Source organism: Coffea eugenioides, chromosome 5, assembly GCF_003713205.1.
Source record: "Coffea eugenioides isolate CCC68of chromosome 5, Ceug_1.0, whole genome shotgun sequence".
NCBI lineage: Eukaryota > Viridiplantae > Streptophyta > Magnoliopsida > Gentianales > Rubiaceae > Coffea > Coffea eugenioides.
This window is the reverse complement of record NC_040039.1, coordinates 25,959,635-25,972,110: the sequence shown is the minus strand read 5'-3', so window position 1 is coordinate 25,972,110 and position 12,476 is coordinate 25,959,635. Positions and strand designations below refer to the sequence as shown.

Genomic DNA, 12,476 nt, shown 5'->3' with positions numbered 1-12,476 from the left:
AGATACATGTGTTTTGGGCGGCGACACCGTATAGGTCCTCAATTGGCACAATAATTTTAGTTAAGGGACTTAATTCGTGCGATAAAATGTTGAGGGACCAAATCAGCTTTAGTAAAATAATTTGAGGACTAAATTGGCGATTTTCCCCGTTTGAATTACATAGAGAAACATTGCTCAAAATTTTGAACGAGGGTCAAGTGCCTAAAGATATTCATGTGGATAAATTTTCTAACATTGTGAGAATGTACTTGCTGCCAATCATATCACCTTCTTCGATGATGATCTGACTGTAGAAGGGATTGAGCACAACAGAGCCTTATATATATCAGTACGTTGCAATGGAAAGCTGTTGCCGAGGGTTTTAGTGGATAATGGGTCAGCGTTGAATATTTGTCCATGGAACACTCCCACTAAATTTGGATTTCTTGACATCAAACTTGGCCCGTCTGCAACCGTGGTTAGAGGATTCGATGGTTCAAGAAGGGAATCTATGGGTGAAACAGATCTGGTATTGGAAATAGACCCTGCTCAGTTTCAAATTACTTGCCAAGTCATGAACTTCTCTAGTGTTTACAATGTTTTGCTTGGAAGATCTTGGATACATGCTTCTAATTCAGTGCCATCTTCTCTGCATCAAATGTTGAGGTTTATCGTGAATGATTAGCTCGTTACTGTATTTGCCGAGAATGACTGTACCATGTCGTTGATGCAAAATTCAAAAGTGAAGACAGGAAAAGGACTCCAATTTCATCTCATCATGTTGCTGATATCGTCTCCGTGGGATGGGTATCCAGAGATAAGTCGCTGATCAAATCAGATTTGCCAGAGGCCAGTATCATGATGGCTAAGGAAATAATCCAATGTGGATATGAGATAGGAAAAGGTCTTGGGCGAGAATTGTAAGGAATTTTGGAACCAGTAGAGATCCCGATGTAAAAAGATACATTTGGACTGGGATTTCATCAACTACTAAGGATAGAAAAGAAATGCAAGCTCGAAAACAAGCTGAAAAAGAGGGTAAGCAAACTGTCTTATATGTCCTACCGCTATATCACACCTTTCCTCGCCCGTCAGAGGTGATTCTGTCAGAAAAGGAGGATCCTGTTGAAGAGGTTAAAGTGGACTTATCTCAATTATTTGTCGGGGCTATTTGTGGGGAGGAGCCATCAGAGAGTTCAAAATTTTTGTCAATTACCGAAGGAGCCATTCAAAATTAGATTGCGGATTATCTTCCCTCGCGAATGTAGACACCAAAAATTTCATTGATTCAATTTTAAACTTTATTTAGTTTTATTCATTCAATTTTGACTTTCTTTAATTCAATTTTAGTTTTTTAAGGTTGCAAATAGCAATTGGTGTTCATTCTTATTTTTAATACATTAAAATTCATCATTTTCTTTTTAAAGCAATTTTACACTAAATTTTAGAAAAATCCTTAATAAAGATCCATTTTTTCTTTTTTAAATTTTGATTTTCTTACTAAGGCATTTTGCAAGGTAATTTTAAAAATTAGCATATTAAATGAGTGTGTCAATTGCATGTTGAACAAGTGTGCAAATAAGCATTAGACAAGTGGTTAAGGAATTGTAGGACAAGTGTTTAGGGAGAGGTAGGTGTTTGAGACACCTGGAGGCCTAAGATTTGAGAAAATTGGGAGAGAGGCTAAGGGTAAGAGACAGGGGGGAGGAACAAAAGGGCGAAGAAAAACAGAGAGGGGGGCTTTCGGCTGCGGGGGGTCCGGCATAAGGAAGAGAAAAAAAAGAGAAAAGAAACTGAAAAAAAGAGAAAGAAACAGAGGAGGCCGAGAGAGGTTTCAGCAAAAAAATAAAGCCAAGAAAACAAAGAAGAAGGGCGACGGACAAGGAACCTACGGGCAAGAAAAACGCGAGAGAGCTAGAGGGAGACGGAAAGGAAGGGCGGAGGAGAAAACAGGGGAGCTTTGTCTGGGGGGCGGCGCAACAAGGAGGAGGAAAAATTGAGGGGGTTTTCGGGTGAGGCAAGAGCGAGAGAGGGGGAGACAGAGGGAGTTTCGTCTGGGGGAAAAAGAAGAAACAGAGCAAGAGTAAAAAAAAGGGGACGGAGAGCTTGGAGAAAAGGGGAGGTTTTCGACTGGAAAAGAAAAGGAAAGAGCGAAAAAAAACAAGGAAGGGCAACGGCGGACAGAAAACAAAAGGGGGGAGAAGTAACAAGGAGCTACGGGAATTAAAAGGGAAGAGAGGGAGGAGGAGCAGGCCGCCATCTAGAAGAGCTTCGGGCCAGAAGCAAGAGGGGAAAGGCCGCGACCAGAGCCTCTCATCAACTGCTTCTCCATCTGCTCCTCTTCCGTGGATGATTTGAGCAGCGACGGCAGCAGAGGTTTCCAATTCACCGAACTGCCACAACCTCATCGGATATCCATCACCATCGTCGCCAATTCTCACCGAGCAGATGCTGTGAGTCCTCTTCCCCTTTTTAAATCCTGGTTTTCTCTTTAAGCTTAGGCCCATAAGACTCTCAAAAGAAAATGGCTTATTGTGATTGTTATGTTGATTGTACGCAAATCTGAACATACATGATTTCTGTGTTGATTGGGGCCGAACGTTTTTATGTTTCTTACCAATTTTGGGTGCTGATTTATGTCAAATTGAGCAAAAATCTGATGAAATTTCAATGCGTTTCACCTGTTTGATAAAATGCCTGAACGAGAAGTCCGAACCAAAAGAATAAGTCTTGGCTGTTGTTTTGTGTTGGATGATGGTAGTGTGATTTTTGCCTTGTAAATTTACTGGATTTCTGAAGCATCAGAAGCTGCAGAAACTTCGCCCTCCCATTTGCATCGGAGAAAGTTTGCACGATTCATGAATGAGTGAAGTTCTAAAAATTGCAATTGAACCCTTCATTTTCTGCCCAATTTCACTGTGGCCCAAAATCTGGAAAAAATTGAACTAATTTTGTGCTTTTAAGTTTAATCCTCTGTTTGCATATTTTATGTGACTTTGTGGGTAGATTAATTCTTGTTTTAAATCATAATTGTGGCTTGATGATTTTAGTTGATTTGCTAATCTTGTTGGGTTTTAGTTTTGGTTTAGGTTGGGTAATAATTTTTGCTTGGGTTTGTAAAAATGGTTTTACTTTATTTTTGTTGGGTTTCTGACTTGGGCTTAGGAAGATAGAGCCCAACACTTTTGGTTGGGTTTTTTGGATTGGGTTTGTGATTAATTTAATTGGATTCAATTGGTAAGAACAATTATGCTAGCCTGCTCTCCTTGCCTTGGACTTTCATTTGGGTTTGGGTAGCTTTGGCCCAAGAAATAAATAAAATGGCCCAATGACTGGTTTGGTTAAGAATCTGGTCGTGGAATTTGCAAATCAGCCCCTGGGTTTTTCCTTAACTCTACTATGGCCCCCAAATCTTTCAGTTTCTTTCGATTAGGTCCTTAATTCAATTGCAATTGGGTCTCTAAACTTTATTTCTCTTTAATTTTGACCCCAAAACTTTGTTAATGTTTGCAATCAAGTCTTGTATTCTTTTGACTTTTTGAATGTGGGTTGTTTATATGATTTAATTTCAAATTTTCATGTTTATCTTTTGCGATTATTTGTTAATTAAAGTGATGCCTTGACCTCTTCTTTTATTTTGGAGGGCAAATAAGTGATTTCATTTCATTGGGGTCCCAAATTCAAGGGAGGTACACCCTTTTCCTCATTTCTTACTTTATTTGTTTCTACGTGCCTTATGTGCCTTTGCATGCTTAATTGCTTGCTTTTTGGAATTATTGTTTTTATTTATTTATTCGCTTTATTTGTTTTAGTTTAGTATATTTATTTTATTTTTTGAAAGGCATTTGAATGCCACAATTGTAATAGTTAGGCTATTATATCATTTCATTTAATTCCTCCCCCTTAGATTGTAGTAGGCCTCCCCCCGAATGTAATAGTTAGGGTTTTATTTGTTTTACTTGCCTTATGTGTGTTGCATGCCTATGTGCTATGTGTTACCGCTTTCTTAGGCTTTGGCATCTAGATATGCATGCTTATGTGTTATGTGAATTACGTGCTCACATGTCTACTTGCTTTAATTATGCACATTACTTATATATGTGTATGATGGATGCAAATGCACGTCACCGTGGCTAGTCCAATGCTAGTCATGGTCTTCCCCCTCGAACTCTCACAAGTCCAATGCTTGTGAAAAAGCGTTAGTGAAGGGCTAGTCCAATGCTAGACCCATTAGGGCCGTCCCCGCGCTAGCACATACTTCGCATGCCCTCACTACATCTTCATTCATTCATTCTTTTTAGTTTTACATTTTTGCATGACCCTTCACTCCCTTTCCCTTATACATTTAGGATTACATTTTCATTTAGATTAGCTCATTTGCTTGTATAGGTTAGGAAGTCACCCTTCTGGTAAGGGGATGGACGAGTTTGGCTACACATAACCTTAGCACGCTCATTCTTTTTCTAGACAATAGGAAAAGCAAAAGTCACGATTTAGGGTCTCCCCGTACCCGTCTTGCTTGCATTCCTCTAGGGTTCATGCATTTCATTATCCACTATCATTTTGCACTTTTACTTCATATTCTATCCCTTTTTCCACATTTTCACTTCCCACAACTTTTATTTTGCACGTTCTCACTCTACCCCTAGCACTTTATACACTATCACGTGCACACACGCACTTCATACTATCACTTTACTCACCCTACTTTGCACATCCATTTGCACACTTCCGCTTACACACCATTGTTTTTTATATATTACTTTTCCACTTCACACAAACTCAAATTTTCACATTGCATACGTTCATTCCACTCATTTTACGTCATTAGCATTATTCGTGACCTCTCCAAAGGATCATTATTGGGCATCACTATTAATGTGATTGGTACCACTCAAGCTTTGAAGAGAAATTTTGCCCCCTGATGTCCCCCTAGGTCTAGGTTTTGCATTCATATAGTGCATCCAAATGTGATAAATTCTTTGGTTAAAAATAAGAGAATTCTTGACTAAATCACGCAACTAGCCTTGGCTAGGTCGAAGGGGTGCCTTGAATTTTTATCCTTGCCTTCCCCTTCGTCAAATGTGACTCCCGAACCTTTCCTTTGATTTTCGTGGACTTGGAGTCGTTTAAAAGGGATTTTTCTAATTTTTTCCTTTGAAAACTCATTTTAGGTGACTTGGTACACCTTAACTCAATACCAAGTGGCGACTCCGATTTTTTGTTCAAAAAACCCTTTTTAAACTATTATTTTGGATCGAATCGTCGTATTTTCAAGTCCCATTTAGACCCATATTTTTCTTCATTTTCTTTGTAAATCAAAATTCATTTTTCAAATCAAAAATTCACTTTTCAAACTATTTATTTTTCTTGTAAAAAATAGGGCGCGACACCCTATGAAAAGGATGAACGGGCTCATCCATGTATCTCCCGAATTTACAGGGCAGGCCACCTCTTCCATGTACCCAGGCTCGCTCAGCACTTCCACTAAGACGGTCTTGTTGAGGTCAGAAAATGATGTGGAAGCCAGCTGGGATAAGGCGTCTGCCAGCCTATTCTGGGAGCGGGGGATTCTTTGGATTTCAAAAGACTTGAAGTACGCGGTGAGTTGGTGGACTTTGGAGAGATACCGTTGCATGGTCTCATCCTTGGCCTCATATTCGCCAAGAATTTGGCATAATACAAGTTGGGAGTCACTACGGACGTGGATCCGCTGGGCACCGAGCCTGCAAGCTAGCTGGAGTCCCGCGATCAAGGCCTCATATTCGGCCTCATTATTGATGGCCAGGAAGCCAAAACGGAGGGCATATGAGCACATTTCCCCCTGGGGGCTCTCCAGGAGCAGTCCCGCTCCGCTGCCATCCCCATTAGAGGATCCGTCTACATACAACATCCAAGAAGGTGAGGTGGACACTTCGACAACGGCGGAGGTGGATTCCCGACCTTCCGCGAAGGTGAGCTCGGCAAGAAAGTCGGCTAAAGCTTGAGCTTTTATGGCGGTGCGTGGCTCATACGACAGGTCGTACTCCCCCAATTCGACAGCCCACTTGGTGAGGCGCCCGGAAGCCTCGGGCCGTACCAGTATCTGTCGAATAGGCTGGTCTGTCCTGACGAAAATGGAATGAGCTAGGAAGTAAGGTTTCAGCCGCCGAGCCGCGTGGACCAACCCTAGCACGAGTTTTTCCACTTGGGTATACCGAGTCTCCGGCCCACGGAGAGCTCGGCTGACATAGTAGACCGGCACTTGGGTGCCCTCATTTCGGATGAGCATAGCATTGACAGCTTCGTCGGCGGCGGAGAGGTAGAGGTACAGCTTTTCTTCGGGCCGAAGTGAGACGAGGGTAGGCAGGTGATGCAAATGTTGTTTTAATTTGTCGAAGGCAGCCTGGTACTCTTCGGTCCAAGCAAACTGATCAGCCTTCTTCAACACCTTAAAGAAGGGCAAGGCTTTCTCAGCAGATTGGGACAGGAAGCGGTTCAGCGCGGCCAGGCGTCCGTTTAGTCTCTGGACTTCTCGGAGGTTCCGAGGTGGGGACATGTTCTGAATGGCCATAACTTTGTCGGGGTTAGCTTCGATTCCCCGGTGGGAAACCAGATACCCCAAGAATTTTCCTAACGTAACACCGAAGACGCACTTCTAGGGATTTAACTTCATCCTCGAGTCCCGCAGGACGCCGAAGACCTCCCTCACATTTGATAAGAAGGCCGAAGTGGTTAAACTTTTGACGAGAATGTCGCCCGCATAGGCCTCCACATTGCGGCCGATCTGGTCTTTGAAGAGGCGGTTGATCAACCTTTGATAGGTCGCCCCGGCGTTTTTTAACCCGAACGGCATGGTAGTGTAGCAGTAGACACCTTGGTCGGTGTAGAACGTTGTTTTCTCTTGGTCCTCCTCACTCATTCCTATTTGATGGTACCCTTTGAAGGCATTTAGGAAGCAGAGGATCTCATGTCCCATTGCCAAGTCAACGAGGGCGTCTATCCTCGGCAAAGGATAGCAATCCTTAGGGCAGGCCTTGTTAAGGTCGGTGAAATCCACACACATTTTCCATCCACCTGTGTCCTTTTTGACCATGACGGGGTTGGACAACCAGGTGGGGTATTGGACCTCATGAATCATCTTGGCGGGCAAGAGCATGTCGACCTCATCAGATATGGCATTGTTGCGTTCGGGGCCGAAGTGCCTACGTTTCTACTTCACAGGACGGACCTGTGGATTAACGTTAAACTGGTGAGTCATGAGTTCAGGTGGCACTCCAACCACTTCATCAGCGGACCACGCGAAAACGTCTCGGTGGTCCTTTATCAGATAAATCATCTCTTCCTTTAGGGGCGAGGGGAGTCCGGCTCCCACTTGGACCACTTAGTCAGGTCTCACCTCATCCAAGACCACATGCTCCACCTCATCCCAGGGTTCGAGCCTACCGGGCTTTCCTGCCGTCTGAGGATCGATGCTATCTATGGAGAAGACAGCTGGCCTCTTTTCTTCGGCCTTTGACGCAGTCCGGGGAGTGACCGCGGCCTGGATGGTGGCGAGGTTGCATTCTCGGGCGGCATTCACGTCGCTGCTCACCTCAGCCACCCCCGCAGGCGTCGGAAATTTGAAACTCAGGTGGTAGGTAGAGTACACAGCCCTCAAGGCGTTGAGTGTGGGTCGACCTATCAGCATATTGTAGGGGGAGTCTGCTTTGACCACCGCAAAGCTAACAGGTATAGTTCGGCAACGGGGATGACGCCCGATAGTCACCATCAGGGACACCATACCCTCCGGGTGGACTACGTGTCCCCCGAAGCCGACGAGGGGAGTTCTGACAGGAATGAGTTGCTCCCTGGTCAGTTTCAAACTTTTGAAAGTTCGGTAGTACAAGACGTCTACCGAGTTTCAGGGGTCAACGTAGATCTTCTTGACTATTTAATTATTGGTGAGAACTTCGATCACAAGAGTTTCGTGATTGCTGGAGGCGGCAGGGACAGGGTCTCTGGGGCCATAGGTAATCATCTCGGATAGCCGAGAGCTCGGCTCGGCCACCTCCATCCCAACTTGGCGGTAGGTCCGCTTCCGGGAGTTCTGGCTGTCTCCTCCCGTCGGACCACCCGCGATTGTGTTGATCACCCCGGCGATGCCGGGGCCGTAGCTGGTGATCCGTCGCGCGGAGGCCGCTGGTCCTCCCTATGGTCCTCGGGATCTCGGTAATGCATCTTCGTGTCCCGCCTGTCTTCTCGGCGGGGGCCCCGGTTATCCCGGTGGGAGGCGCTTCAGTTGAGGCCTCCGTCCTTGCAGACGAATTGCTTCAAGTACCCTTGCCGGATCAAGTTCTCGATCTCTCGCTTCAGATCATTGCAGTCCTCAGTCTCGTGCCCAACATCCCGGTGGTTGTGGCGACCCCATTTCGCCTTAAGGCGAACCAGAGGGTTGGCGGGCCGCCTGCCTAACTCTCGTCAGGACTCACGCAAGCACACTAACCCAAATCCCTCCGGAAACCAACCTAAGCTATTACAATAGAGATTCTTCCAAAATAAATCGATTTCTATCACCACATTAACTTCAAAGATAACAGCATCCGAAGTTAGCCAATCGACGGCTCTTAAACACTTCACGCGTTTCTTACGAGGATTAATGTCATACCACGCAAATACATACATTCAAGCCACATATCAGAATTAGGGTTTACACTTTTCCAACTTCAAGTGGCAATCCAAAATGAAAAATAAAATGCTTAACTTGGAATTCATTACAAACCGAAATTTAAATTCAAGTTGTTCAATTACATTCATAGGAAATATAAGCAGCTCAAATTCTTTCAAACTTCACAACCTGTAAGGAAAACAAATGAACGTGGGGTGAGCTAAAGCTCAGTGGTGCCCCAAAACATGCAATCACATAAGGCAAGTAACGAGTATTTAAATTTCACACTTAATAAAAGCAGATAACAGCACAAGGTAGGATACAGGGGGTCTCGGGAGCCATTTTCCTCGCTGGATCACCATTCATCGTAGTTGACCCTCCGTCAACTCTCACTACTTATAATCCATGTAGATCCTCTCATTTTTACTCCTAACCCGTCACCGTTCTTACCCCTGTCCCGGGCCCGAACGCCAACTAAGGAAGCAGTATACTCGAGATATACCCTTAGAAATTTGGAGCAGTATACGTGAGTATACCCTCAGGAATTGGTCGAGGGATTCACCCAACGACGTTATTGCAGTTGGATTCAGGAGTCGAGAGATTCACCCAACGACGCAACTACATTTAGATTCACGAGAAAATGTTTCACGCAAGTCACCACTCGAACGGCTAGTGCGATAAAGTACACACTGCTCACTTCGATGGATCAAAAACTAGTTTTGCAAGTATCACATTTCAAGTCGAGAAAGCACTTTAACCAAGTAGGAATAGAACAAGCAGGGACACTCACCAAGAGTGAAGTTACTGATCAAGCTGGGAATCAAAATCTGCGTCCTCGCTAAACCCTAAAATACCAAATTTTAAAACTATAAGTTGGCTATACTAGTTCTAGGATTACGTAGAAAAATTATTCGTAGTATAGCTAGTTTATTTGCTTGGAATAAGTCAACAAACCATGTAGTATTAAAACTAGTACAATACTTTGTAAAGTTTCTTTCATATTACTTTTCTTGTAAAGGTGTTACTAGAACAGATTTTACGTGAAATAATGTTTCTTGCCGAACAAGTTTTCTGCACGTTTAGTTAAAATCGCTAAAATCTCGTGTTTTGAAAATTTCCTCTAGAAAACTAGCATGGGACTGGTCTTAAAGAAAGAAAAGGAAATGAAACAAGACTTAGGGTTTTAAAAGCTAGAAAAGTTATTTTCTATAACTATCAAGGCTAGTTTAAGCTAAAGGAAAGTTGTCGGTTGGCAAAAATTTAGGGCAAACTATTAATTACTGAAGTTTATCGATTAATACTAGCGTAAAAATATTTTTGATTAGCTTGATCAAAATTGCTCGAGTTCACAGGGTCGAATCGACTTTCACAGTTTCGATTCTATTTCGAAGTCACATTATAACCTAGATTGGCCAACAAATAAAAATCACTTTTCAATAGCAAATCACTAGGGTTTCGTCAATCATTAGCCCTAGGTTTCAATAAATTTAATTCTGATCAATAATAAAATAAATGACCAAGGCTTCGTCAATCATTAGCACTTGATTTTGGCAAGCTCATATCACATTTCAACTTAATCAGAATAAATATAAGGCCTCCAAGCAATTCTAGCAGTTAATTTCATCACGCTTTAACACTTATATAAAATCATCCAAATGGCCAAGGGCTTCGTCAATCATTAGCCCTTAGCATCCAATAATTAGTTCTTATAGCAATAAAGCTAACATTTCAAATGTTTGGAATCACTAATAGGTATATGAACATAAGGCAAGATTGGTAACAATATTTTGTCCAAGATCTCAACAAAATCTCATTACACGTAATCAAATGCAGATTAAACATTTCACCATAGTTATATTCCAAAATTATCCATTCCAATACCGATAACTTCATCACAATATTACAGTCATAATAAAATCAAATTGTCACTCCAAAATGCACAGGTAAGACCCTCTTAATATAGTTTAAAGTGAAATCAATGAACATAAGATATTTTACAGCTCGAAACAGCATTTTTAGAACTAAAATTCGCCACAAGAAATCTGGAAAATTCCTTTACCACCTCTATCAACTTGCTTGAAAATTTTCCAGGTCTACATTTCAACATTTTTGTTTAAATCTTCCAAAATATCCAGTGTTTTGTAGCTAAACAACTTACACAGCTTGAAGTACACATTTTTCATGCATTTCAAAACCATTATACTCCAAGGAAAATTCCAGAAACCAATTAGAATTTCCAGCACTTCAGTGTTCATAAATCCAACATTTCCTTGGCTAAAAATGCTATTAAACTCTCAAATCCAGCATATAATTACTTGGCTAGACAGAAAACATTTCCAGCTCGAGGATTCAGTGTGAACAATATATATAACGTCACAGTTTCCAGATTCACTTTCACAACCAAAGATCAATTTTTCCCCAGCACCTGCGTGTCATAATCTAACTTCTCCTTCGGCTAAACCAGTGTTTTAAGCACTCAAAATCCACATGCAGATGCTTAACCAACTGATTAACATTTCTAGCTCAAAATTTAAGTTCAACACGGCTATAATTATCCCCAAAATTCTAGAAATTTTCCAGCTATCCTCGGATGATCCTGCATGCATCAGATTTCTGTTTCATTTAATTTTTCTGGTTTAAACCAATTAATTAACTACATGCAGAGCTTACTTATCTTGTTATTAACTAGCTAATCATGGTTAGAGGCTCAAAACAGGAAAATTATACCAAATGAAGCTGCATTATTCAAGTCAAGCTCTCGGCAGTCCCAAATTCTTACGCATAACAGATTTTTCTTTCCTAAACTACTCATCCTGCTATCTAAACTCAACATGCATGTTCCTAGATGGCTTAATCATCTTGTTTTTGATTGGTTAAACACATAATTAAGCTCAGATTGTCACAGGGAAACAAAAATAAGGCTGCATTTTCATCTCAGCTTCTCGGCAGAAACATTTCTTCCAAACAGATTTTCCTTTTCTTCCTCAATTCATCATCCGAGCATATATTCCTCACATGCAAGTCTATAGCTTGCTTAAATTTCCTCTGGTTAACTAATTTCAGTCCAGGAAATTACCTCAAATCGCAGCTCACTCGCGTGACAAGGAAACTGAAAATTATTTTATTTTTTTTTTCGGCTTCGCGCACAGCTTTGGGTTTGGTTGGTCTGAACTGTGGTGGTTGTTGCAGCTGCAGTGGTGTCGTGGTTGGAAGATGATTGCAGCTGGTGGAGGTTGAAGGAGAAAAGAAAAAAATACGGAGGGAACTCACGCACGACCTCTTCCTTCCTTCCTTCAGCTCACGGACAGAACCAGAAAATTTTTACAGCCCGCGGTTTCTCCTCTCTCAGTTCCTCTCTCTCACTTGGTCGATGATCCCAATGTAAGGTGTTGTGGTGAGTTTGAGGTGTGGTGGTGTGGAGAGGAAATGGTGCACGGTTAGAGGAGGTTGAGTGTTGAAGTGAAGCAGAGAATGATGTTCGGCAGAAATGGAAGTGTGGACTCTTTTAGGATTGGCCGAATGGAGAGGTGGTTATGATGTTGTCCGGGAAATTGGATGGTTTTGCATGGTAGTTTTGTGGTTATATGGGGCATTTTAGTCTTTCCACTTTTCTTCCTAATCCCCACTTAAATCCTCAATTCTACTTAATTCCAAAAGTTATCCCCAAGTGTGATTTGAACACCTAATAATACACTACTCTTGCAAGACTTCAATTATCGTAATTTCATGCCTTAAGTATGTTTAGCATACTTGTATTATATTTGTCTAAAATTCATTGATTCTGTCTTAACGTGAAAAATTTCCTTTTAGCATATAACGCTAGCAACTAATTGGAATTAATCATTGAGTTTCAAGTAATTTATTTTAAGGT

The 12,476-nt window shown here is 42.0% G+C and overlaps 1 protein-coding gene across 1 annotated transcript; it reads right to left on the bottom strand.

Moving 5' to 3' along the window:
* Positions 1-258: 258 nt before the first annotated feature.
* LOC113771297 lies at positions 259-6,532 on the bottom strand. The gene is made up of 3 exons (XM_027315894.1): positions 5,445-6,532; positions 2,198-2,475; positions 259-524 (listed from the first exon to the last, which is right to left on the bottom strand). The coding sequence occupies exons 1-3, from the start codon at positions 6,530-6,532 to the stop codon at positions 259-261; spliced, it is 1,632 nt and encodes a 543-aa protein (XP_027171695.1).
* Positions 6,533-12,476: the final 5,944 nt, after the last annotated feature.